The sequence below is a fragment of the Rhinatrema bivittatum genome, chromosome 2 (assembly GCF_901001135.1).
Source record: "Rhinatrema bivittatum chromosome 2, aRhiBiv1.1, whole genome shotgun sequence".
NCBI classification, from domain to species: domain Eukaryota; kingdom Metazoa; phylum Chordata; class Amphibia; order Gymnophiona; family Rhinatrematidae; genus Rhinatrema; species Rhinatrema bivittatum.
The window spans coordinates 700,429,057-700,456,969 of NC_042616.1; the positions used below are offsets into that span (position 1 = coordinate 700,429,057).

Consider the following 27,913-nt stretch of genomic DNA (forward strand, 5'->3'; position numbering starts at 1 on the left):
CTTTTCTAATAATTCCCAACATTCTGTTTGCTTTTTTGACTGCCGCAGCACACTGCACCGAAGATTTCAATGTGTTATCCACTATGACACCTAGATCTCTTTCTTGGGTTGTAGCACCTAATATGGAACCCAACATTGTGTAATTAAAGCATGGGTTATTTTTCCCTATATGCATCACCTTGCACTTATCCACATTAAATTTCATCTGCCATTTGGATGCCCAATTTTCCAGTCTCACAAGGTCTTCCTGTAATTTATCACAATCTGCTTGTGATTTAACTACTCTGAACAATTTTGTGTCATCTGCAAATTTGATTATCTCACTCTTCGTATTTCTTTCCAGATCATTTATAAATATATTGAACAGTAAGGGTCCCAATACAGATCCCTGAGGCACTTCACTGTCCACTCCCTTCCACTGAGAAAATTGCCCATTTAATCCTACTCTCTGTTTTCTGTCTTTTAGCCAGTTTGCAATCCACGAAAGGACATCGCCACCTATCCCATGACTTTTTACTTTTCCTAGAAGCCTCTCATGAGGAACTTTGTCAAACGCCTTCTGAAAATCCAAGTATACTATATCTACCGGTTCACCTTTATCCACATGTTTATTAACTCCTTCAAAAAAGTGAAGCAGATTTGTGAGGCAAGACTTGCCCTGGGTAAAGCCATGCTGACTTTGTTCCATTAAACCATGTCTTTCTATATGTTCTGTGATTTTGATGTTTAGAACACTTTCCACTATTTTTCCTGGCACTGAAGTCAGGCTAACCGGTCTGTAGTTTCCCGGATCGCCCCTGGAGCCCTTTTTAAATATTGGGGTTACATTTGCTATCCTCCAGTCTTCAGGTACAATGGATGATTTTAATGATAAGTTACAAATTTTTACTAATAGGTCTGAAATTTCATTTTTTTAGTTCCTTCAGAACTCTGGGGTGTATACCATCCGGTCCAGGTGATTTACTACTCTTCAGTTTGTCAATCAGGCCTACCACATCTTCTAGGTTCACCGTGATTTGATTCAGTCCATCTGAATCATTACCCATGAAAACCTTCTCCATTACGGGTACCTCCCCAACATCCTCTTCAGTAAACACCGAAGCAAAGAAATCATTTAATCTTTGTGCGATGGCCTTATCTTCTCTAAGTGCCCCTTTAACCCCTCGATCATCTAACGGTCCAACTGACTCCCTCACAGGCTTTCTGCTTCGGATATATTTAAAAAAAGTTTTTACTGTGAGTTTTTGCCTCTACAGCCAACTTCTTTTCAAATTCTCTCTTAGCCTGTCTTATCAATGTCTTACATTTAACTTGCCAATGTTTATGCTTTATCCTATTTTCTTCTGTTGGATCCTTCTTCCAATTTTTGAATGAAGATCTTTTGGCTAAAATAGCTTCTTTCACCTCCCCTTTTAACCATGCTGGTAATCGTTTTGCCTTCTTTCCACCTTTCTTAATGTGTGGTATACATCTGGACTGTGCTTCTAGAATGGTATTTTTTAACAATGACCACGCCTCTTTGACATTTTTTACTTTTGTAGCTGCTCCTTTCAGTTTTTTTCTAACAATTTTTTTCATTTTATCAAAGTTTCCCTTTTGAAAGTTTAGCACGAGAGCCTTGGTTTTGCACACTGTTCCTTTTCCAGTCATTAAATCAATGCAATGGACGGCCGGCGCCATCTTGTGCTCCGACCATGTGACAGGGGCCGACCAATGGCACCGGTAGCCCCTGTGACATAGTAAGGGCAAAGGCTAGGCGCCATTTTGAATACTGGCAGCCAACGGCCCAAGTGCAGGAGATTGCTCCAGGACCCCCGCTGGACCACCAGGGACTTTTGGCAAGTCTTGGGGGGGGGGGGGGGAGTCAGGAGGGTGGGGGTTTATTCGTTAGTGATATGTTGTATTCTTGGGGGTTTGCCATACGTTTCGTGACCCTCACGAATACAATGAATATGGCATATACGTTGCGGATTGCCAATATGTTGCAACGAATGCTCACCCTAGCATCAAACCATGACTAAGAAACAGGAGTGTCCCTTCAGGACTTTAATCTCTAGGGATGTGCTTTCATTTGATACAAAACAGGAAATTTCCTGTTCCCTGTATGTACCCAGATCAGCCCAGACTGCTGGGTTATGCCTCCCAGCAGATGGAGACAGAGAAAAACTTGAAGGGCACCCGCTGTAAGTACGGTGCTCCACTTGCAGCCCCCTTCAGTATTTCTCTGTCTCCAGTAGATGAAGGTGGCAGAACCTGTGGTCCTGGTAGCTTGATTCTTAAAAAAAAAACGGGTTCAGGAATCCTTATTATTTGTTTGGCTAAATCAAAGCTGCTGTCACTTAAAAAAAAAAAAAAAAAAGGGGCCTCCCGAGGGGACGGTTGATTTTCTCTTTCCCTCCTCTCTGGTAGGCTTGCCGGGGTCTTCTCTTAGCTTCCCGCATTCCCGGAGCAGCTGAATGATGAGTGACTGGGGGAATTTACCAGTGGGCCGGTCCCTCCCTCCCTGGCCCAGAGACAACCATGAGTTGTGCTCTGGTGAGGCCAGTGCGCGTCGTTTTGCCGATTTAAAAAAAAAAAAAAGACAGCGCAGCTTTCCTTTGGCCTCCCAGACTCCAGATGTCATTTTTGAGGCTTCCCCTCCTCTAGACCGCGGCAATGCCGCACTCCTTGGCATGTTGTGCCTGTGGGGAGCCGGCGACGTGGCTCTCCTGTGAGAACCTCTGCTCCCGGTGTCTACCCGGGGGTGAGGGCCCGTTGGCAGCACCGGCCGCGGGAGGGGGAAGCAAACAGCTCGGTCCCGTGGTGCGGGCAATCCGAAGCTACCCTGTGGTGCTAGGCCTGCTCCGCTCCCGCGGAATGCGGGAACGGCGGACATTTTAGGTGCTGCAGATGCTGATGCAGATTGCTTGGTAGGGGGAGGGGATCTCCCTCCTCAGCTGTTTCCACACAATCAGTGCCCTGGGTCTCCCCACGACTCCTTTCCCTCCTCCCTTGCTGCTTTGGGAACACCCCCGCGGGAGAATTTAAAGGGGCAGCCACCCTTTTCGGCGGACTTTGTTTTATTGATGCAAAAGGCATATTTAGCTAGCCTTATGTCAAGGGGGATCCCGAGCCTGCTCCGGATTGGCCTGTGGCTGGGTCCTCTCCTCTTGTGAAGGTTCCTAGGCTGGAACCTCCTGAGGTCTCTCGGATTAGGTGGTCCGGGGAGGGTCTGGTCCCGGGTACCAGGGAAATACTGCGCTGGCGGATGCGCTTCAGGCGGATGCGGATGAAGAATCCGAGCGTGTGGTGCTGCTGGAAGGGGATGATCCTCGAGTCCTTAGATTCTTTCGTAGGGAGGAATTGGAGCCGATGATCCCGCATGTCCTCGCGGAGCTGGGCATACTGGCCGGACAGGCGCCTCAGGACCAGGACACAGTGGATCCGGTACTGACTGGTCTTTGCCCTCCGGCTAGAACTTTTCCTTTCATCCCATGTTACTTCAGCTGATGTTTCGGGAGTGGGATACTCCGGAAGCTAGCCTTTGGGTAGGCCGAGCTATGGACAAATTGTACCTGCTGCCGGACGACTCTCTGGATCTTCTTAAGGTTCCTAAGGTTGATGCGGCCATGTCAACAGTCACGAAGCATACAACTATTCCGGTTGTTGGAGTGGCAGCCCTTAAAGACCCCCAGGATCATAAGCTTGAGGTTCTCCTCAAACGCATCTTCGAGGTGTCGGCTCTTGGGGTTAGGGCAGCTGTTTGTGAGTCTCCAGTGGGTGCAACAGCTCCTGAGTACCAGGAATCTTTCCCCGGAAGAGGCGGCGCAGGCTGATCATTTGGAAGCTGCAGTGGCGTATGGGGCCGATGCTTTGTACGATCTTCTCCGTATGTCTTCGCACACTATGGCTTCTGCGGTGTCGGCCCGCAGGCTTTTGTGGCTCTGTAATTGGTCGGCCCATGTTTCCTCCAAATCGCAGCTGGGAGCTTTTCCTTTTAGGGAGAAATTCCTTTTTGAGGATGATTTGGAACAGCTCATTAAGTCCTTGGGGGAGAATAAAGTGTACAAGCTCCTAGAGGATAGGCCGAAAGCCTCTAGGGATTCTGGTCCTTCCCGTTCTCATTTTAGAGGTCAGCGCCATAATCACCAGTCTAAACCGGCTCCTTTTGGCCAAAGGCAGACGGCCGGGAGGTCTCAGTCTTGGTCTCATTCCTTTCACGGCCGTAGGCCTGCCCGAGACGGAGGCACCCCGGGTGCGGACAGGAACTAAATCATCCCATCTCACTCCTTCATTCCAGTCATCGGGTGATGGCTGTCCCTGTTTTACGAGGAGTGGTTCAAACTCACACCGGACCACTGGGTTCAAAACATTATACAACACGGTTATGCCTTAGATTTTGCTCATCCCTTGCACGATATGTTTCTGGTGTCTCCCTGCGGGTCCCTGGAGAAAAGGTGCCAAGTGTTTCAAACGCTTCGTCGATTGATAGACCTAGGAGCGGTGCTCCCGATCCCTTCAGATGAACTAAAGACTGGTAGATATTCAATTTATTATGTGGTTCCTAAGAAGGAGGGGTCCTTCCGTCCGATTTTGGATCTAAAGAAAGTCAACAGAGCTCTTAGAATGCCCCATTTTCGCATGGAAACTTTACATTCCGTAATCGCCTCCGTCGGGGGGGGGGGGGGGGAATTTTTAGCTTCCCTCGATTTGACGGAAGCATACCTGCACATTGCGATTCAGAAGGAACATCAGAGGTATCTCCGGTTCCTGATCCTCAGCAAACATTACCAGTTTCAGGCCCTGCTGTTTAGGCTGGCTACCGCTCCCTGCACCTTTACCAAGGTAATGGTGGTAGTGGCTCTCCGATGGGAGGGGATTCTAGTCCATCCCTACTTGGACGATTGGCTCATTCGAGTGAAGTCAGAGGAACTATGCAAGGTGGCGGTTGCCAAAGTGGTGCAGACCCTTCACTCCCTGGGGTGGATAATCAATTCTGCCAAGAGCCAGTTGTGTCCTACCCAGGTCCTGGAGTTTTGGGGGGCAAGGTTCGATACTCAGATTGGGAAAGCTTTCTTTATGCAGGAACGGATAGACAAGCTAATGTCTCAAGTTCCTCGTATATTGTCCCTACCGGTTCCCAAGGCATGGGACTACTTGCAGGTGCTTGGTTCTATGGCGTCTACTCTGGAATTGGTTCCATGGGCTTTCACTCATATGAGACCATTGCAGAGGGCTTTGCTCTCACGTTGGGATCCCAAATCGGAGGAGTTTCAAGTTCCCTTGCCGCTCCAGGAACCTGCCAGGTCCAGTCTAGCTTGGTGGTTGATCCCCAAACACTGGTCTTGGGGGGGTGGATCTTGAAGTCCCTCAGTGGATCATTGTGATGACAGATGCCAGTCTTTCTGGTTCGAGGGCAGTTTGCCAGTCTCAAGTGGCGCAAAGCCAACGGACACAGCAGGATGCACAATGTTCCATCAATTGTCTGGAAACACGGGCGGTACAATTGGCCTTGCAGATGTTCCTGCCTCTCATTCATTATTGGTCAGTGAGAATGCTCTTCGACAATGTGACGATGGTGGCATACATCAACCGGCAAGGAGGAACAAAGAGCCGTCCCGTGGCTGCAGAGGTGGACAAGCTCATGGACTGGGAGGAGAGAAATCTGCTCAGGATAGCGGCTTCTCACATTGCTGGGGTAGACAACATTCAGGCGGATTTTCTGAGCCGTCAGAGAGTAGATCCCGAAGAGTAGGAGCTGTCCAACGAGGTGTTCAAGTTGTTAACTCATCAGTGGGGGATTCCCCGTTTGGATTTAATGGCGACTCGGGGAATGCCAAGGCGCCACGCTTCTTCAGTCGCAGAAGAGAGCATGGAGAGGAAGGTGTGGATGCCCTTCTCCTTCCATGGCCCCACAACATTCTGCTCTACGCCTTCCCTCCTTGGCCCCGGGTGGGCAAGGTCTTAAGAAGAATGGAGGCCCATCCAATGACGGTGGTTCTGGTGGCTCCGGAATGGCCACAGAGGCCATGGTTTGCAATCTCATTAACCTTGCAGTGGACAGCTCACTCTATCTGGGTCATCATCCAAATCTCCTGAGGAAAGGTCCAATATTTTTTGACCAGATGGATTGCTTTTGCCTAGCGGCTTGGCTTATGAGAGGCGACAATTGAGAAAGAAGGGTTATCTGGATATGGTGATTTCCACTCTTTTGCTGGCTCGCAAAGCCTCAACCTCTCTTACTTATGTTCGAGTCTGGAAAGTTTTTGACTCTTGGTGTAGTAGGTCGAAGGTTTCCCCTAGGGACGCCTCGATACTCCACATCCTAACCTTCTTACAAGAGGGTTTGGCGAAGGGGTTAGCTTTCAGTTCTCTAAGGGTTCAAGTGGCGGCCTTAGGCTGTTTATGAGGGAAGGTGGAAGGAGTGTCCATAGTGGTTCATCCTGACGTGGTGCGTTTTCTTAGAGGTGCCAAGCACTTGAATCCGCCCCTCCGGGCTGATGTCCATCTTGGAGTTTGAATTTAGTCCTTTGAACGTTGTGTGAACCTCCTTTTGAACCGCTCAAGCGCATTACTTTAAAGGATCTTACACTCAAAACGGTGTTTTTGGTGGCTATCTGCTCGGCTCGGAGAGTTTCGGAGATTCAGGCTCTTTCTTGTCGCAAACCTTTTCTTAGGTTCTCAGATACCGGCGTTTCTCTGCGAACAGTGCCATCTTTTCTTCCTTAGGTTGTATTGGCCTTTCATGTGAACCAGTCGGTTGAGTTGCCTGCATTTCCAGATTTGGATCAAGATTCTCTGTATCACATGAATTGAAGAAGTTGGATGTCAGGTGGGTTCTTCTGCGTTACTTGGAGGTCACTAATAAATTTCATCTGTCGGATCATCTTTTTGTCTTGTGGAATGGTCATATTTGGTCTCAGGCTGTGTCCTGGGCAGAAAGTTAGTTGGTTCCCCCCCCCCAGGAGATCTGTAGGGTGGTGACTTGGAAATCTTTGCATACTTTTGCTCGGCATTACTGCTTGGATGTTAGGGCTCCTGACTCAGAGAGTTCTGGAAGTGGTGTGCTTCAAGCGGGGCTTTCTAGGTCCCACCCCACGTAAGGCAGCTTGGGTGCATCCCAGCAGTCTGGACTGATCCAGGTACATACAGGATAAGGAAAATTGGTTCTTACCTGCTAATTTTCGTTCCTGTAGTTCCATGGATTAGCCCAGACGCCCTCCCAGATTAGATGTTCTGGAATTTTTTGGATCTGCTCTAACTTTTAATTTACTGTCACACTATATAACAGGATAAAGATTTCATAAGTGCTCTTAATTTTTTTCATAGTTGATTCTCATAGATTTGGTTTAGCCATTTAAATTTGGATCCCTGTTACCAGTTTGAATTCCTTTTCTGCTTTGATACTGTTTATATTGAAGGGGGCTGCAGGTGGAGCACCGTATTTGCAGGGGGTGCCCTTCAAGTTTTTCTCTGTTTCCATCTGCTGGAAGGGAGTATTAACCTAGCAGTCTGGGCTAAACCGTGGTACTACAGGAATGAAAATTAGCAGGTAAGAACCAATTTTCCTTTTCATTTCAATTTGTTTTGAAAACAAAATGAAGAAAGAAAGAACACGATTGTATTACTGTTTTTTCATTTCATTTTCGAAGTTAAGGTCCTGCCACCGCCACAAAAAATAAAAAAAAAATCTTTCCTGAACCCTCTCCCCAGTACCTCCTACACCCCCAGACCTGTTTTACCCCAGCCAGAGCTTGAAAATTAGGGCATGAGTGATCCCCATTTGTTCCTGCCCCACTGCTGCAGCTTAACTCTGAATGGGACTGGCTGACCCGGGGCTGATGCCATTTTCTTGTATAGAAAACAAAACATTAAGAATGGCACCAGCTCTGGTCTGCTATGAACACTGGTGCAACTTTCAGCTGTTTTTGCCAACTAACATAGGAAGGCTGTTATAAAATTGCCCTCAGCTTGTTTGGACGTTACAGTAGCTCCTAACTTTAATTTGTGTTGAAAGCAACTTGTATACACAATTGTTTCTGATTTAATTTATAATAAATGTTTTCTTTTCAGAAATTAATAGTGGGTTTATCATTTTCCTTTTGCCTTCAAAGGATTCTTTCCAGAAGATGAAAATTGTTTCAATTACCACTCCTCTATTTTTTATGAATGCCAAGAAATTCAAAGCTGATGTACTGAAGATAAATACAAGGAGTCCTGCAGTCGTTCAGCTCTCTGATGATAATAACAAGGTGTGTAATGCATGCAAGCAATATTGCAATAACAAGAAAACTGAAATCATTTTTTAGTGTAAGTGGGGAAGAAAACATAAAAATACCAAGAATTAATTTACATATTGATCATATTTATTATTCACATCACAAAAGTATTTTATAGGACAGCAGGCTTTGTTGCTTACACCTATATTTCAGGTTTTTCTGTAGTTAAAAGCATATTATGAATGAATTTTGTGTGATACTAACTTTAATAGGCCCAAATCAGAGATATATATTATTTTGCATTCAAATAAAATAATTTTGGGGAGGAAAACATATTCAGGCCAATATTAAAAAAAAAGACAAATGAGCTCTTAAATTTAGTATGCTAAGTTAACCCTAAATTACCTGTCTATTTTCAAACAAGCTTAGCATTCTAAATTTTCAATTGAAAATTCACTTTAATATAGGTCTCTAAATTTAATCCTGCAAAAAAAAAAAGCCATTTGCCTAGTTTTAGGAGAGTAAATTAGATGTCTAGTGCTGAAAATCATTGCTAAGCTTCTATTTTTCCTACTCTGACTCCATCCCTGTAGCAAACCACTTTTTAGGAACCTAGATGTAGGTGCCCAGGGAAACTAGGAGCCTATATTTAGGCACTTAGACCTAGTAAATTTTCAAAAGGGCCAATTTTGGATCCTAACTCCAAAAATAATCCTAAATGCTTTGAAACTGGCCTCCTTGCTTAGTAACCACATTACACTCAATGCATATTTACCTACCAGAGTTCTGCTAGCTCCTTTTCCCAGACCAGCCTAGCCCTGACTTGAAAGATCCTCTGAGGGAGACAAGACAGAAAGACTGGACAACTGATTAAGATACTCATCTACCATTTGTACCTTTTAATAGAAGTTTTCTTTTTAAATATAGGCAACATGGTGGAACCCTTGCTTTATTCAATTGGGAGGTGATTTTCAAAGGAGTTACATGGGTAAAAATAGCAGTTTTCAAAGCCAATTTAGAAATGTAAAACCCAGTTTTAAGTGCATAAATCCTTTTGAAAATTACCTCCTAACAGGAAGCTTTCCTCCAACTTTAGGCTGTTCTTCAGTGTTTAGGAGTTAGTGTAAACCAGCGGTTGTCCATTGAGTTCATTCTCCCCTTGGCTCTTAGGTGTAATTTGAGGGGGTGGGGAGGTGTCCTCCCCTCAAAGGCTAGGGGTTGGTGCTCAATTTGTCTCCTTTCTTCTCCCACCCCCACCAATGTGACCTCTCTACCCTTTGCTCCCACAAATGGGCCGATTCAGTAAAAACGCGGGAGAGCGGACGAACGCCCGCTCTCCCGGTGCGCGCACCAGCCACTCGCCGGTGCGCGCGATTCAGTATGCTAGCGATTCAGTATGCTAGCGCGTCCCTAACACCTCCTTTTGACCCGGAGCGGCGGCTGTCAGTGGGTTTGACAGCCGACACTCAATTTTGCCGGCGTCGGTTCTTGAGCCCGCTGACACCCACGGGCTCAGAAACCGGACGCCGGCAAAATTGAGCGTCCGGTTTTCGGCCCGACAGCCGCCAGCCCATTTCAAATTTTTTTTTTAACTTTTTTTACTCTTCGGGACCTCTGACTTAATATCGCCATGATATTAAGTCGGAGGGTGCACAGAAAAGCAGTTTTTACTGCTTTTCTGTGCACTTTCCCGGTGCTGGCAGAAACTAGCGCCTACCTTTGGCTGCACATTTTACTTACTGTATCGTGCGGGCATACCTAATAGGGCCCGCGCTATTAGGTGCCGTGGGTTGGATGCGCGTTTTCCGCCCCTTACTGAATAAGGGGTAAGGGAAAAGGCACGTCCAAGGGCAGGTTAACAGTGCGCTCCGTTGGAGCGCACTATACTGTATCGGCCTGTAAGCAGGCAAACTCTGCCTGTGCCTTGGCTACTCCTTTCTATTGACTCTGTGGTCCTTTTGCCTCATTTCTTCAATCAACCTGAAATTATTTTTGGCACACAATTGTACTTTTTCAAAGAATAGCACTCCATGAACATTTTAAAGTAAATTGCTTAATATTTTCATCTCTATTCTAGCCACTTTGCTGGCAAGGATTCTTCACTCAAAAACCATGTTTGTCATTTTTATAATCATGCAGCAAATTTCTGTTTGATTTTACGATGCCACGGTCATATACATCACATCATATTATGAATTCATGGCTTTACTACAGGAACAAGCAGAAGCTGGGATATTGCAAAGACTATTATTATTAATATTTGAATTTTAATAGGAATAATTGCAAAGCTAATGTAGTACAGCCTCAAGAATGTCAAACTTGTTTCTTTTCTCAGTGCTATCTCATCATCCTCACTAGCATGAAAAACCTTTTCAGGCAGATTTTGAAAGCCCTATGTGTGCCAAAGCCGGGAGATGCACGTGTGCATCGGGCCAGTGCACACCGTGTGGATTTTAAAAAGCGCTCAAGTATGCGCATGCCTCCCGGAACACAAAATTTGTTTTCAAAAAAAGGAGCGAGGAGGGGGCGTGGTCTGGCGTGACATGGGTGTACCAGATTTTTTAAATGAAACGAGCTTGTAACTATTTCCATGCACAAGCACGAGCCAGGGTCCCTATCTGCACAATTTAACTTTTGCTATGGATGGCGTAAAATAAAAAAAAAAAAATAGGCTAGACAGCAGGGTTATAAGGATTGGGGCAAACAGGGTAAAAGCGAGGCATTTTAACTAGGGGAGTTAGGAAGTCCTATCCTTTCCCTGGGCGAACTGGGAACGGACAATTGCGTCAGTATACGTATCTAATAAAATCCCCCTCAAAGAGATCGCATAATTTCTAACTTAAGAAATTATGCAAGTACATCTGAGTATTTGACTCCCTCTCCAAAGCAGTGGGTAAAAGATAGGAGCATATTTCATAACAAGCATTCTTTTACTCATATAAAACATCGGCATTATAATGAGCATTTTTAGATTGCGGGAGTAAACTATGAGCAGTTATTGCACATGCAAAGTAATGGATTCTTTTTTACATGTGTAGGTTTGAAAATGTACTTAAAAAAACTACCCAGATAAGTTTGTCTTTGAAAATTAGCTGCAAGTTATTCAGGTAGAACAGTACCTGCCTACTTTGCCACTAGGTGGTTCAGTGATACATGTCCCCATAATATGTGGTATTATGTCTTGGGGGATGGCTGACGGGAATGGAAGACAGGAAGGGGAGAAAGAGCTGAAGGGAGCCAAAGAAAACATTTCAAGAACAATGCATGGTTTGTGTTTCAGTCTGAAGAGAACATACTGCTCAATCCTGTATCCAGTGGAGTTTTCACTGGTAAGTTTACAATTTATGGGACAAAGTTACTGGTGGTGATGACAGAATTAAAGGTGACAGGCACAATTATAGTTGCATGAAGTATGAAAAATTTGAGTTTTTCATTTTTTTCTATGTGAATGATGATTTAGAGGCCATTTAAAAAAACAAAACAAAAAACAAACAAACATCCATCTATTCATGTAAAACAAATCGAAGAAAATTCTTTTTCATTCAGCGCATAGTTAAGCTCTGGAAATCATTGCCAGAGGATGTGGTTATGGCAGTTAGTGTAACTGGGTTTAAAAAACATATGGATGAGTTCCTAGAGGAAAAATCCATAAACTGCCATTAATTAATAAGCAATAGTAGCTTGAGATCTATTTAATGTTTGGACATTTTCCAGGTACTTGTGACTTTGTTTGGCCTCTGTTGGAAACAGGATGCTGGGCTTGATGGACTCTTGGTCTGACCCAGTATGGCTTATCTCATGTTCTTATGTAAATTGGCTGTCTGCCCGGGTAGAAGTATGAATGAGAATCAACAAAATGAGACTTTTACTTAGGCATACAGGGCCGGATTTTAAATGCCCTGCGCGCGCAGAGCCCTGGGACGCGCATAAGTCCCAGGGCTTCGTAAAAGGGTCATTTCGGGGGCGTGTTGGGGGCATTCCGAAAATGACACGGCGTTTCGGGGGCGGGCCCGGGGGTGTGGCGCTGGCCCGGGGGAATGGTCGAGGCCACCGGACCAGCCCCTGGGTCGGGTGATGGCGCGCCAGCAGCCCGCTGGCGCGCACAGATTTACGTCTGCTTTCAGCAGGCGTAAATCTGCCAACAAAGGTAAGGGGGGGGGTTTAGATAGGGCCGGGGGGGGGGGAGTGTGGGTTAGGTAGGGGAAGGGAGGGGAAGGGGGGGGGAGGGCAGAGGGAACAGGCAGCGCGTGCTGGGCTCGGGGCGCGCGCAGGTTGCACAAATGTGCACCCCCTTGCGCGCGCCAACCCCGGATTTTATAAGATACGCGCGGCTATGCACGTATCTTATAAAATCCAGCGTACTTTTGTTCGCCATTTTCAAAACTACAAGTATTGATTTCCATGGATGTACCTACAAAAAAACAAGTGTAAATCTTGTGACTTCCTGAAGCAAATTTCAAAGTGAATTTTGCCATGGCCTTTGAAAACTGATGCATAGGCGTTCAGATAAAACAGCCAGCAGACTTTGCACTTCTGTGAATAGGTTGAAAACTTGCCCAGTGAATCTATTAAAAAAGGTATTTTTCTAGATTTTATGTTAGGGTGTGGGGTCTGATTGGTGAGAACCTGAATGTGTTACTCTATCCACAGTACAGATGTGCTTTATCAGAGGTGACGTGATTACTATCTATAATGCACTGTCCTATAGCCTATCCATAGTCCATGCCTTCACTGTATTAATGTGAATAATTGCTAATAAAGCTCTACCAATTGCACTTCTCATTGCTGGGGTTACATACTTTCGAGCTTCTTAGCCATGGTGCCTCCTTTTTTAAGATGTGGGAAGCATATTGTTATGCATGAGAACAGGTTTCCATTATATGGATATCCACAAAGGGATTGATTCATGCCTCCAGAAGGTGAACAGTGGCAGAGTATTGCATTTTCTCAAATATCTGCGGTTGTAAAAGACTACTACTATTCATTGTTTTCAAACTCTTACAAGGTTCTTCAGAAGTTATTCAAAACTCACCTATACCCTTCATTATGGGCTGTGCTCCACTCCCATTCCTGCCCAAAAATGGCTCTTCACTCATCTGGATATAAAGTTTTTATTCTCCTCCTTGTGGCCTGTATCCCAAATTAACTTACTCTAAGCAGAGTAAATCTGGCTGGCCTTCCTTTTGCCTGTATTGTTTCCTATGGGAGGAAAATGTGCTTTTTTTCCTTTTCCTCCATAAGAAATTGCTGGGAGCCCATGCAACACTACTTCATTTTAATATATCAGATTCCATTGGAATGGAAGCAAAAACAGCCTCTGGAAAAAAATAGTCCCATTTCAGAGCTGATCCTTGATACTTTCTGAGAAAGTCGGCAGTTGTGTCACAGATCCTTGGTGAGGCCTCACCTGGAGTATTATGTTCAATTCTGGAGCCTGTATCTCAAAACTGATAGAAGACAGGATGGAGGCGGTCCAGAGAAGGGTGTGAGATCTATATTGGAAGACATATGAGGAGAGACTGAAGGATCTGAATATATGTCTCCTGGAAGAGAGGAGGTGCAAGGGAGATATGATACAGACCTTCAGATATCTAAAAGTTTTCAATGATGTATGGACTTTGAACCTTTTCCATTGGAAAGAAAACAATAGAACTAGAGGACATGAAATGAAACTGCGGGGGTTGGGGGCTCAGAAGCAACGCCAGGAAATATTTCTTCACAGAGAGAGTGATGAAGGCCTGGAATGCCCTTCCAGAGGAGGTGTAAAGAAGAAAACAGTCAAAGAATTCAAAGGGCATGGGATAAACACTGTGGATCTCTAAAGACTAGAAGACAGGAATGAGATAAGTGTGCAGGGGGTAAATTGTAGAGATGTGAATCGGAACCGGAATCGGTTCGGATTCTGGTTCAGATTCACATGTGGGTTTTTTCCCATCGGGCCCGTTCGCGTTTTGTTTATCGGCTGTCCAGCCGATAAACAAAAAACCCACCCGACCCTTTAAAAGTAACCCCTTAGCTTCCCCCACCCTCCCGACCCCCCCAAAACCTTTTTACAGGTACCTGGTGGTCCAGTGGGGGTCCCGGAAGCGATCTCCCGCCCCGGGCTGTCCTCCGGCTACCGGGCCGTCCTTTGCCCTTACCTTGTGACAGGGTATCCGTGCCATTGGCCGGATCCTGTCACATGGTAGGAGCACTGGATGGCCTGCGCCATCTTGTGCTCCTACCATGTGACAGGGGCTGACCAATGGCACCGGTAGCCCCTGTGACAAAGTAAGGGCAAGGCTATCGGTGCTATTTTCGTTCCTGGCATCCGACGGCACGAGTGCAGGAGATCGCTCCCGGACCCCCGCTGGACCCCCAGGGACTTTTGGCCAGCTTGGGGGGGCCTCCTGACCCCCACAAGACTTGCCAAAAGTCCAGCGGGGGTTCGGGAGCGACCTCCTGCACTCGGGCTGTATTGCCAGTATTCAAAATGGCGCCTGCGCTACCTTTGCCCTCACTATGTGACATATGAGGGCAAAGGCTAGCATACATTGTGAGATCCGCATAGAGAAAGTGCTATTCTTGCACATTACCAAAGATTACATGTGCCAATCAGTAAAAAGTAATTTATTTTTTTTTACCTTTGCTGTCTGATCTTAGTTTTCTAATTGGTTGGTCACCTTCCCTTTCTTATATTTTTGCCAATTCCTTTTATATTGTCTTTTTTTCTATTTCTTTTCTCTCCATCTATCTTCTTCCCTCAAACACACAGTCAGGTTCTCATTCTCACATGCTTTCTCTCTGTCTCACACCCACACACAGGCTCTCACTCTCACATGCTCTCTCTCATACAATCATTCATACACACAAACTCTCTTGCACATGCTGTCTGACACACACACACAGGCTCTCTCTCACTCCCACATGCTGTCTTGCTCAAGCACAGGCTCTCACAATCACATGCTCTCTCTCATACAATCATTGATACACAATCTCTCACTGGCACATGCTGACTCTCACACACACAGGCTCTCTCTCACTCCCACATGCTGTCTTGCTCAAGCACAGGCTCTCACTCTCACATGCTGCCTCTCTCACACACACAGAGGCTCTCACATGCTGTTTCTGCAAACATTCAGGGCCTCACTCCCACTACAGTCTCTCAACTCTTCTCATACACACACACAATCTCTCAACTCATTTCAAACACACACACACACACACACACACACACACACACACACACACACACACACACACACACACTCTACAGGCCCGCAGCCTCTCTCTTGCCTCTGGGCCTCCTCTTCATGGGACGCAGCAGGATGGGCTCTGCAGCGGCCCTGATCTTCTCGGGCCACCCACAATGTGGGATCCATGGCGGTTGCCCTGCTACCGGGCCTCCTCCTCTTCTCAGCCCGCTGTGACTTGAGATTCATGGATGACTATAAACGCTCTCCTCTTCTGTACGCGGGTGATGCTCCTCCTCCTTTCCTGCCCATGTGGCTCCGGCAACGTTTTCTTCTGGGGCTGCACAGGTAGGAAGGAGGAGGAGCACCTGCAGGTTTGGACGCGACCTTTTTCTTAGGGCCGTAGTGACATGAGCTCCACCACGGTCCTGCCGATCTTCCTGCTGCACCTCCAGTTCCCTAACTCTGTGCAACCACTGAAATTCCCCCAAACAATGGAGCTTGGATGTTTTCCTTATAGCTCATCATACTAAAAGATATTTTCAAATTCTGGTGTCACCTCACAGTAACAGCAGCAGAAACACCTTCCACTGCCAGGCACATTGTGAACTAACACAAAACTCCCCCTGACCTCCCCTCGGTATACCAATGCTCGGCGCCCCCTAATGCTCGGCGCCATAGGCCCAGGCCTAGTTCGCCTAGTGCTTCCACAGGCCCTGCCTAAATGGACTGCCTCCCGAACTCACTGTGGAGAGCACCTAAATAGAGTCTTAGGGGGACGGCCCTTCTAGACTCCACAAAGGGAGTGGCTGTATTTAAATGGTATCTTCCACTACTCTAACCTATTCCTCTCTCTAGCTAGACAAGGGCTCACCCAGGTCTTACTGGTGATGGGACTGGTGTCCCTGTCCCACTCCTATATGGCCTCTCATGAATCCTCTGCTTTGGTTTTTAATAGCAAAGATTTTTATTTGCCAAACTGCCTGCATATCTGTACTTCTTAGCTTCTTTTTCAGCCTCAAAATGGATGAATTGACCCCAGAGTTATTAAATAATAATAATTTTCATTTATTTCATTTATTCAGCTCAATGTATCACGTAATATAAAATATCTAAGTGCTTTACAATAATTAATTTTCCTCTCCCTCTATCCCCAACCTCAACTTGCCAAGCTAATACAAACTTAAAAACAAAAGGGCCGGATTTTCAAAGGGTTACACGCGCTGGGCCTATTTTCAAAAGGCCCAGCGACACATGTAAAGCCCCGGGACGCGTGTAAGTCCCGGGGCTTTATTAAAGGGGCGAGAAGGGAGCGGGGCGGGGTCAGAGGCACAGTGGCCATTTGCCGCTGTGCGGGGAATTGCACGCTGGCAGCCCCAGGGCTGAAGTAAGTTTTGAAACAAGAAAAAAAAAAAAGAAAAAGGTAGGGGGGAAAGGGCGGGGGAGGTAGGGGAAGGGAAGGTGGGGTGGGGGGGGGGTAGGGAAACGGGGGAAGGCAGTGCGGCTCGGTGCGGGCTCAGCGCGTGCAAGGTTCACAATTGTGCATCCCCACGCGCAAGTTATACAATAGGGCATACATGTGTCGCGCCGGGTAGCGTGTGCACGTGTACGCCCGCGCGTGCACCTTTTATAATCTACCCAAAGTATATATACGTAACCCTAAATCCAGGAAACATAAAATGATGAAGGATATCGTCCCTGAATAAGAGAAGACAAACTCTCAAATTTATTTTGTGGGTTCTAAATTACGGATCATGCAGCTGGTGAAATGGACCCGGATAAAAATAGTAGGGGTAGCTCATTTTCCCTTGTCTGATCAGGGAGAACACTGGCCTTTCTCCCCTCCATGAACCCAGTTCCTATAGGAATCCATCAGTGCTGGCACAAATAAAGCCTTGAAAATAGACACCGCTCTCAGGTAAAACCAAAACTCTCAACTTTATTTCTGATTTTACAGCCAGACACTATGTACTTTTCAATATAGGGCAGGTATTTAGCATTAAATACTCAGAATTCATGGGATACACAGTCAGAGTAAACATCCAAGATAATACATTGGTACCTAAAGGGTTGAAGTGCAATTAAATCTTCCAGTCCTCTCATATTATATATGAACCAAAATTAGATCTTTTCATTCCCATTATTTTCCGTTTCTCGTCACCTCTTCTGGGACATAGAATGTATATCCCCAAATGATCATTCACACCCGACCTCAAAAGTTACTCACTGTTCTGTCTATGCGTTTCCTATGCACAGCTATAACAGATAGCTTAACTCGGTCCTTACTCACAGACAGAGGAGGCCACTTCTTCAACTCCAAACTTTATTAACAAGTGAAACAAATTCTAGAGTCTTACAGTGCATAAACTGAAGATTACAATGACCAGAAGTCTTATAGTGCATAAACTGAAGATTACAATGACCAGAGTAGTCTGGGCCACAGAAATAAGGACTGGTAAAATGAAAATAATTATGCAGGGATAGCCAGATTAGCTGCTGAATCACATAGGCCTGGTCAGTGCAGAGCTGACTAGTTTCAGAGAGAAATAGGAGGAAAATACACCCAGCTTCAAGTCAGAAGTTAACTTAAAGCCAGCTGCACTGAAGCTATGAACATGTAGGCTGACCTCCAGTTGGCAGTATAACTGCAAACACAGAAACTATGAAAGCATGAACAACAGCATTAGTAACAGAAACAGGCAAGCTGCTGTGGAAGCAGGACACTGTGAAAACAGGACAACAGTGAAGACAGGACACCTATGAAGACAGGACATTCACAACACCATTACCTTTGAAACTACTTTTCCTTCATCCTGGGTCCCTCTCTAGGACAATGTGCAGGATTCCCCGGTCTCTTCCACACTCCAGTTCTTGCTTCCGCTGAGGTTCCCCTCATCTCCTGCTCCAGACTCTCTATTGCTTGGACCTCATCCAGTTCCTCAAGGAGATGAATTGTCATTTCTCTGCTTCACAGCCTCGGGCCTCTTCCCTTGAGGGGAAAAACTCCTGCAGGGCCCTCCCTGTACTGGAGCGGCCCTCGGCCCCACCAGCCCACGGGCTGACTACTCGAGGACAACTACATCTTAGAGATCCCCCTCTCCCAAACTCCAACCTAGAAAGGATAATTCTCTCCAAAATGACTCAGGATTTATGTTTTTCCCGGGATACTTGCCAACATATCAAGAACTCCCTTTTTTTTTTTTTTACATTTTTTTAAAATTTTTATGATACAAGTATATAGGATATATAAAATTCAAAAAGTTTCGTCCTTATAGCAACATATAATATTGCATCATTTTTTCATATATAAGAATCAAAGTTACTTTAGTAATCACATAAAAACAGACAAGGACAACCATCTACTCATCAACTATACTTACTTTCAGACATATAAATGATCTTGTTATTGTCAAGCTGTCCAGCTAACAGAATAGTTCACTTCCTGCAATCTGTCTCTGACTATAACTGGTAACAATGAATAAAAGAGTTTCCTCGCTTGTACATACATACTCTTTTTTATTTCTTTCTGTATGTAGTACATCAAGGCATTTGGCCTGCATCATGTTGACCATATGCTGATACTATAACGTAGAAGGTGTGTTGTCCTTGAGCCAGTGCAATAAAATACAATGCTTAGCTACTAATACTGCAATTTGGGCAAATTTTCTATGTCCTGCAGATATGCCAGCCACCCACGAAATGGTTCCAACTAGTAACCATTTATCACAAAATGGGGGATTGATTATAATAATTTGTTCTAGTATTTTAAATATTACTTCCCAAAAGTTAAAAAATTCTGGGACACAATACAAAACTGTGAACCAGAGATCCATTTGTCATTTGAGACTTAGGACCAAAAGCCGATGAGGCAATCACCATTTTATATGCTATTACTACATCAATGTAAGAGTGATATATTTTAAATTGTATTTCCTGATAATGAGCGTAAATAGACATTTTATCAATGTTTGAAAAATACTGTGTCATATCAGTGATGAAACAGTCAGACTAATTTGCATAGTCCAATAGATAGCCAAAACTTCTAATGTTTGGGGACTAGTCTTAAGAAGACACAGTTTATAGCATTATGATAATTTATTACCTCTATTGCTAATAATTCTGATTTCAGTTTCTAATGTATTAGATTGCAATAAAAGTTCAGAATATTGTTTCAATGAAGAAATATAATGTTGCACTTGTAAATATGCATAACATTTTTTATTTGAAAGATCAAACTGTTCCCATAATTGTACAAAAATATAAAGGAGCAAAGGACACCTTGTGCTTTATTATAAAAAATTGAAATGTCCTTTACCCCTCCTGTAGATTCCATTCCACAAATATTCTGTTCTCCCACACAGGAATAAATTTGCCATTGCCTGTCAAAGGCAAAAATTCTGATATTAAATGGGACTGCTTCAACCATTTGCAAAGAAATCATCATGCTTGTACCACTGCTTGAAACAAGAGATAGGTGTGTAATTCAACAGGCATGGTAGCATCACTCAAACTCATATGAAAATGGTTTAACATGAGTCTCTACCATACCTCGAATACAAAACGTAAACTCTGACATGAACCATTCCTATAGAAAATACAGTTGACAAGCTACATTATAAAATCTAAAGTCCTGCAAATTTAGAGCCCTAAATTCCTTGGATAAGCTTATTATATCTAACCCTGGCTCCCCTCCCTTTCCAGGAAAATGAGATTATGACTGATTTAAGCATATTAAAATCTTTATTTGATAACCAACAAGGGATTATTTGCCTAACATAAAGCAATTTTGGAAAAAGATTCATCTTACACAAAACACTTCTAAGATCTGCCCAGTCATTTGGTCTATGATGTCTCTTAATTTAAGGGTCATATTCAATGAGTACATCTTAGAAAGATCTGCCAGAATACCCAAAATTCAGAAGCCCATCGAAGGGGAAAGGACCCACTCCTCTTATCTCGAACCCATAGATTCGCTGATAGGAATTCAGATTTATCATAATTATTTGTCAAACCTGAAAAAGTACTAAAAGTGTTAATGCTTCTTGAAGAGAATTTTGAGGTCTGTGAGAAAAAGTGCTACATCATTGGCAAACAGACTAATCTTGTGTTCTAGGTCTCCAAACATAAAACATCACACCCTACACAAAGACCTTAATTTTACAGCCAATGGTTCCACAGGTAAAATATATAAGAGTGTAGAAAGGGGGCATCCATGTCTAATACCACTAAATAAATCTATTGGAGAAGAGACAATGCCATTAACAATCAGTCTAGCTTGTAAAGCAGTATAAAGCACTCTATTGTAAGCATGCTCCATCCAATCCGTATTGCAGCAATATCCAAAACAAATAAGGCCATTGTACTTTATCAAACACGTTTTCAGAGTCAAGGCTAACAATAATACTCTCTTTCATTCTTATGAGACATCCGAAGAGTTTCAATGATGTTATTAATATTACAAACCCTACAGTATGGTCTTATGAATCCTGTTTGATCAGTACTTACCAAGAAAAGAATAACAGCAGCCAGGAACTTTGCCAATACAGAAGCAAATATTTTTATGTCCACATTTATAAGAGAGATTGGGCAATAAGAAACCAGAAAATTAGGTTTTTGCCAGATTTTGCAAATAGAATAATCAATGCCTGATTATCTCCCTACATTATAATAATGCAGCAAATGTTCAGTGATCGAGGAATGGAGAATCTTATAAAATTCAATACCCAATCCATCAAGTTCCGGTGCTTTACCTAGTTTCATTTTTTTAATTGCATTATCCAGTTCTAGCACGAGAATGCAAAATTCTTTTTGCTGAGCTGATATTTGTGGAAGAGAGAAATCTTGAAAAAAAGTTATTACTCCTATTTATAAAAGATTCAGTAGCCAAATAAAGGTGAGAGTAATATGTGACAAAACTACCAGTTATTCCCTTTGGGACGGATTTTAAAAGGTACGCGTGGGCGTACATTTGTGCACGCAACCTGGCTTGAGCAAATGTATGCCCAGTGTTATAAAATCCAGGGTCGGCGCGCGCAAGGGGGTGCACAAGTGTGCAACTTGCGCACACCGAGCTGCGCAGCCTTCCTCCGTTCCCTCCGAGGCCGCTCTGAAATTGGAGTGGCCTCGGATGGAAACTTTTCTTCCGCCCCCCCTTCCCCTCCCTAACCCGCCCCCCAGCCCTACCTAACCCCCCCCTTACCTTTATCCTATAAATTACGCCTGCCTCCAGGCAGGCGTAGGTTGCGTGTGCCGGCCCATGGCCAGCCCGCAATCCCGGGCACAGTGGCAAATGGCTGTTGTGCCTGAAGGCTCTGGCCCCGCCCCCGCCCCCCGACCTCCCCACCCCTTTTTTCAAGCCCCGGGACATACGCACGTCCCAGGGCTTGCGCGCATTGCCAGGCCTATGCAAAATAGGCTCGGCACGCGCAGGAGGGTTTTAAAATCCACCCCTTTGTATTCACATGCTCTTTGGACTGAAAATTTTCAGTCTAGTAATATATCATCAATATTTTGCGCTTTTTACTATTCTAGCCAATAATTTACCAGATTTATTACCTTGTTGAAATATTTGTCTCCTAAAATCTTGTACTTGTCTGATAGTCTGCAAATAAATAAATGATTCAGGTTTCTCCTTAGATCATTCAGCTGTAATTTAGTAGTTGGTGACATATTCTGCACATTGCCTTTTCAATTTATCCAACTCCACATATAATTTCAGTATTTCACTATCTTGCACTTTGTGCTTTTGTGCAACATATGTTAAAATCTCCACCCTCATAACTGCCTGACCTGCAGCCTATAGTAGGTCTGCAGAAATATCATTTAGATCATTATATTCTAAATAATCTTTCAATTTCCCCACATAGGTAATTTTTGAACTGTTGATCTTGAATTAACGAGGGATTGAGACACCACTTAAATGCTCTAATTTGATTAATATTGTGACATAAGTATAAGAAAATTGAAGCATGATCAGAAAGAAGAAAAGCACTAATCTCTGCTCCAATAACATTATTACATTTTATTTAGCTACTTATATTCTGCAATTTTTGATATTCATTGTTCAATGCAGATTATAATAGAACATTCATAAAATCCACATACGTCACATACTTAAAATAGAAATTATCATGCACATTGTTAGTATCAGTGATCATAAGCATGTTTAAAAAAGTAGGTTTTGAGACCCTTTCGGAAGTTTAGTCACTTTCACAGTATAACTCATAAGGGATAGAATTCATCAATACCATTGGACCCACTACCATTAATGCCTTCTTTTGTATTTCTTGCAGTGCAAATCTTGAGAGATGGAATTTCCAATATATTCTGTGTTGAGGACCGTAGTACACGACTCAGTAGATAACTTTTGAATTTCTCTGAAAACCTTGCAAAATTTCATCCTTCAGTATCTTTGTTAGCAACTTGAAATACAATCATATGCTGTACTGGCAGAGAGTGCAACTTCTGCAGATAAAGAACATTACAATAATCTATACAACTCAGCACAGACTCCTGTACAACTGCTCACATAGGGGCAGATTTTCAAAGGGGTACGCGCATAAGATACTTGCATACCCCCCGAAAACCTGCCCCAAGTTCCCCCTGTGCGTGCCGAGCCTATGTTGAATAGGCTTGGCAGTGCGCGCAAGCCCCGGGATGCGCGTAAGTCCCAGGGCTTTCCTGGGGGGGCATGTCGGGGCCTGGCGGGGGTGTGGCGTGGTGGCGCGTCATCTGGGGGTGAGGCCACAGGCGTGACTCCGGCCCGGGGGCATTTTGGGGGTATGGCTGAGGCCTCCGAAACTGCTCCCGGGCCGGGGAATTGCGCAGCCGGCGCGCGCGAGTTACACCTGCCTCAGGCAGGCGTACTCTTGTTTGCGTGGGCGTACTTTTTAAAAATCTACCCCATAATGTGTCAATATTCTTATGGTCTTCAATTTAAAAAAGGCATTTCTGGCTATCGATTTAACCTAGGTTCTCAAATTCAGTAGAGAGTCCAATACAATTCCAAAATCCCTTGCTTCAGAATTGACGGCAATAACAAATCTTTCTCCTGTGATTTTCATTTGCATTGTGGGAATGGGAGACGGGCATCAGCCAATCCACAATAGTTTTTTGTTTTGTTTTTTATACTCAATGCCAAGTTGTTGTTATTAATCCACTTACTTATTTTTAATAGATATTTGTTCAATATTGTAAAATCAAATACCAGCTTGGCAAATGGCACAATGAATTGTATATTGTCAGCATACATATGATAATACATCCCTAAAGACTTCAACAATTTAGCCAGTGGTGAAAGCTACAAATTAAAAAGGATTGGCAATAGTGCCTATTCTTGTGGCACACTACACTCCAATGATTTCCATGAGGAGTTATTCCTTCCCTTCCTTACCTGCTATGACTGATCGACTATTTAAATATCCTGTTCTTATATTAATAAGGCTCTCTCCATCAGTCATTTTAGGCCGTAGGGCTAAGTTAAACAATGTCAGCATTCTTCATAAGACCTGGAGTGACATTTTCGCAGTCCCTCATATCTTCCCATTCCCACTAAACTGGGATTTGAGCAAGGTGCTTCACTTATAATTGTATTTTGCTTAAACAATTCCCCATCACCTTAAAATCTAAATTGCAAGCATCAGATAAAATCCAGCTTCCCTCCCCAAACTTAACAATAAAATAGAAATACAACAATTCGCTAGGCCCACAAGCTCTTCATCATTATTTGCCATACATTGCACTACAGAAAAGAGCAAGGGAAAATCATACAGTATACTCTTTCAATGCCCACTCTGTACCCATGAAGGAGTCCATAAAGGGCAATAAATAGTTAATTTGGGAATAACTATTGTGTGGCTTTGAATAAAAGGTGAAATCTAATTTTTTAGAGTGTAAACTTTGCCACACATCTAACACCTGCAACACCTGCATGAGAAATGGAAATCCTGCAGATGCTGCAGTATTATGAGTCAACCTGGGAGGCTTAGCATCCCTAATGGGATCATAAATGACATTAAAGTTTCCTCCTAGTATCAGTTTAGAGTCTAGAAAGAGATATAGAAGTGTCACTAATTGATAAAAGAAATTGTGGGAATATAAGTTAGGCGTATATACATTGCAGAAAACATTTTTTATTATAAAATAACCCTCTCACAAGAATAAATCTATACTCTGGGCCTTTCGCATTTTTATGTAGTATAAATGGTAAATCTTTTGAAATAATATTATGACACCTCTTTGTTTGCTCGAGTATAAAGAGAAAAACACTGACCTCCCCAGTCTTGTTTAAATTTGATTTGTTCAGTATTTTGTGGATGTGTTTCCTGCAAAAACGCCACCTGCATCAACGCTCAATGAAGCAATGTTAACATCATCCAGATTGACACTCGAGCTACTGTTAGTGTGATTATCCTTTGTCTTATCAAGAAACAAGGTTAATCTTTGGTTTTGGTTATGTTACCTCCCCCAGCCCAGGCAACACCACCAAAAATACCAAAGTCAGAGAGTTTCCCCCTATTAACAAATGCATTTCTGCAAAACTAGATAGTATTCCCTACCCATTCATACCCCATTCATCTAACAATAGCATTCACCACTGAGTCACAAAACAAAATACAAGACTATACAGCAATTAAACATATTTGCTTCAAGGAACTGCACCAGGTGAAGATTCTTCTTCTTACCTTCTTCTTTCTACTTCACTAAGGGCCTCATTTTCTAAAGTACCGCAGGCCTGTGGTACTTTAGAAAACTGCAGTAGCGAGGGGCGGGGGCGGTCCTGCGCTAGCTGGCAGTGATCGCACCTCCGTGATGCGATCGCTGCCGGCATCGTGCCCAATAACTCCACCATAGAAGGTGGAGTTACTGTGCGCGAAATAGGCAGCGAAAAGGCCCTTACCTTTTTGCTGTTCGCGCCGTCCTCGCAGAGTCGGCCCCGATGACGCCCCAACTCCTCCCCTTCCGGGGCTGACTCCGCCCCGATGTAGGTAGCGTAGACGTGCGCTACCTTCGCTAGCTATCGCAGGTTTGCGCTGTTAGCGCAAGCCTGCGATAGCCTTGGAAAATACGGTCCTAAATGGTGTCTCCTGGGCAAGTGATTAACCATCAGTTCAAAATATCTTAGTTCCAATAGTTATAACTATAAGAATATGAATATTAATAAGAAAGAAATAAAGAATCCTAAATCATTATTCCTTAACATTGCCAAAAATCAAATATTCTCTGTATTGGACTTATATCAGCCAGGAAGTATTGAATTGCATAATCAATGTGAATTTGATATCCTGGGTGAACCTCTCTTTCAACCACATGCCTATCAAAAGTAATTGTTGTTTAGACTAGCATAAGAGCCCCACTATAGAATAACTAAACAAACAAACAAAAAAAAAAGCAGAGGCTAAGATATACATCACCATATGGGAGCATTAATAATATCATTTCAATTAGTTGAAAGTAGTTCCATATAAAGTAAGTGTCCTTACACAGCACTCCATTTCACAAGGCCAGTTTGTCACCAAAAATAAAACCATTTGTCAGATTCCAAGCTTGATGTTGGCTTGTAGAAGTACCTCCATTGGGTTTTGTTTATCTTCTAATAATAAGTAATGGTCTAATGTATGAAATATAAAAAATCACAAAGTGCTGGGTGCACAGTCAAGCGAAGAGAAATAAAATGAGAAAAAAATCGATATTGCTATAGGCACATCACACTATCTTCATATAGTTTTTATTTTAATTTCGAATTGAAGCCATAAATTTATCCATTTACTCCAATGATTGTAACTTTACTGTTTTTCTTTCTTTAATTACTCTTGGTTGGGCAGGAAACAGAAGAGAAAACTTAATGCCCCTCCTAAAAAGTTCTGAGCAGATTGACACTAGGGCTTTACAACTGGCTGATACTTTAACGAATAATCATTAAATAAAATATTATTCAAGATTAACATGTTTCTTAAAAGCAATCATGATTCTGATTTTATCTGTATAATTCAGAATGCGAACTCTCACAGGCCTAGGTCTCATCGTACCTTCTCTGATGGCACCCAGCCTATTTGCGTGTTGGTTTAGTCTTTAAGGAAAAGCAAAGAGATTCAGGTAACCAGACCTTTACCAATTGTAAGAGATCCAATTCCTTCACTGACTCTGGGATCTCAATTAGGTGAATATTATTTCATCTGCCACGGTTTTCTTGATCCTTAATTCTGTCAGACAAATCTGTGTTCTCTTTCTTCAGAGCTTCGAACTGCAAGATGAAACAGTCTGATGCCATTTCTAAGTCAGAGAATTTAGTAGCATGTTTATGCATGCTCTACTGTGTTTTGTCCACCAGCAATTGTAATTTATTCAAGCTATCAGCTAGTTTTTCTGAGACATTTTTAGAATGAGCTCTTCTTTCATGCCCTGCAAAACACTCTCTGGTCCAGTCACCAACTTTCTTTGGCAAGTCTCAGATTCTTTGTTGACATAATCCACTTACTCGGTTTATCGGATTCTTTGTTGACATAATCCACTATCGGAAGAGAAAAAAAAGGTTTCACTACTGGTCCAAACCCAGTTTTCATGCAGGTAAGAGCATATCCCTCAGATCCCCACTGTAGTGCGACTTCTCAGCAAGCCTGGATAACGGAAGTCTCCCCATTTTTTGTAAAAGGATACCACACCATCAGAACACAATACTCAGTTGAATTGCAGTATCCTAGCAACCATATTCCATTAATTCACACCAACTGCTATCCAGTGCTCATGCCACAGTAAGGCAGGTTCAACCATTCAAACAGTTTTCCAACACTATCAGGTACAGAAACTCCTGTGTCTACCCCACCCAAAATATCTGGTACTACTAGAAGTGAAAAAAGGGACAAATTTGGGGTATCCCCATGTGTACAGTTCTTTAAAGTGACCATGAGTTCTATCAGCTTCACCGTGTACTCAGTGGTGTACCTAAAGTATGTGGCACCTGGGGCGGATACTACCTTTGGCACACCTCTCCCCTCTACAGCAACCCCAGTTCACTCCCTCTCTGTCTCCTCTTTTTGTTTGTATTTTCATTCTGCTTTTTAATTGATAGGGATAAGTTAGAATTTTTTTAGCTCAGGTGAGTTTTTAGTTACAGGCACTTGGACTACTTTTCTTATTATTGGAACCTCACTGTCGGGATGCCCTAATTCTAATGCATCATTAGTATCCTTTGAAGATACCTCCCACCGAATCATGCGCTGTTGAGCGACTGTCGGCTTTCCCCTTTGTTCTAGTTTAAAAGCTGCTCTATCTCCTTTTTAAAGGTTAGTGCCAGCAGTCTGGTTTCACCCTGGTTAAGGTGGAGCCCATCCCTTTGGAAAAGACTCCCCCTTCCCCAAAAGGTTCCCCAGTTCCTTACAAAACTGAATCCCTCTTCCTTGCACCATCGTCTTATCCACGCATTGAGACTACGGAGCTCTGCCTGTCTCTGGGGACCTGTGCGTGGAACAGGGAGCATTTCAGAGAATGCTACCCTGGAGGTTCTGGATTTAAGCTTTCAACCTAAGAGCCTAAATTTGGCTTCCA

The 27,913-nt window shown here is 43.6% G+C and overlaps 1 protein-coding gene across 2 annotated transcripts in view; it reads left to right on the forward strand.

Moving 5' to 3' along the window:
• The window catches only part of SLC26A7 (solute carrier family 26 member 7), a 311,800-nt gene that overhangs the window by 254,091 nt on the left and 29,796 nt on the right, over window positions 1-27,913 (forward strand). Inside the window, exons 13-14 of one of the 2 annotated variants that reach the window (XM_029591660.1) lie at window positions 8,094-8,231; window positions 11,479-11,527. In XM_029591660.1, the coding sequence (XP_029447520.1) occupies window positions 8,094-8,231; window positions 11,479-11,527 (187 nt within the window). The remainder of the gene's footprint in view (window positions 1-8,093; window positions 8,232-11,478; window positions 11,528-27,913) is intronic. The other variant, XR_003854875.1, reaches the window with a different exon arrangement.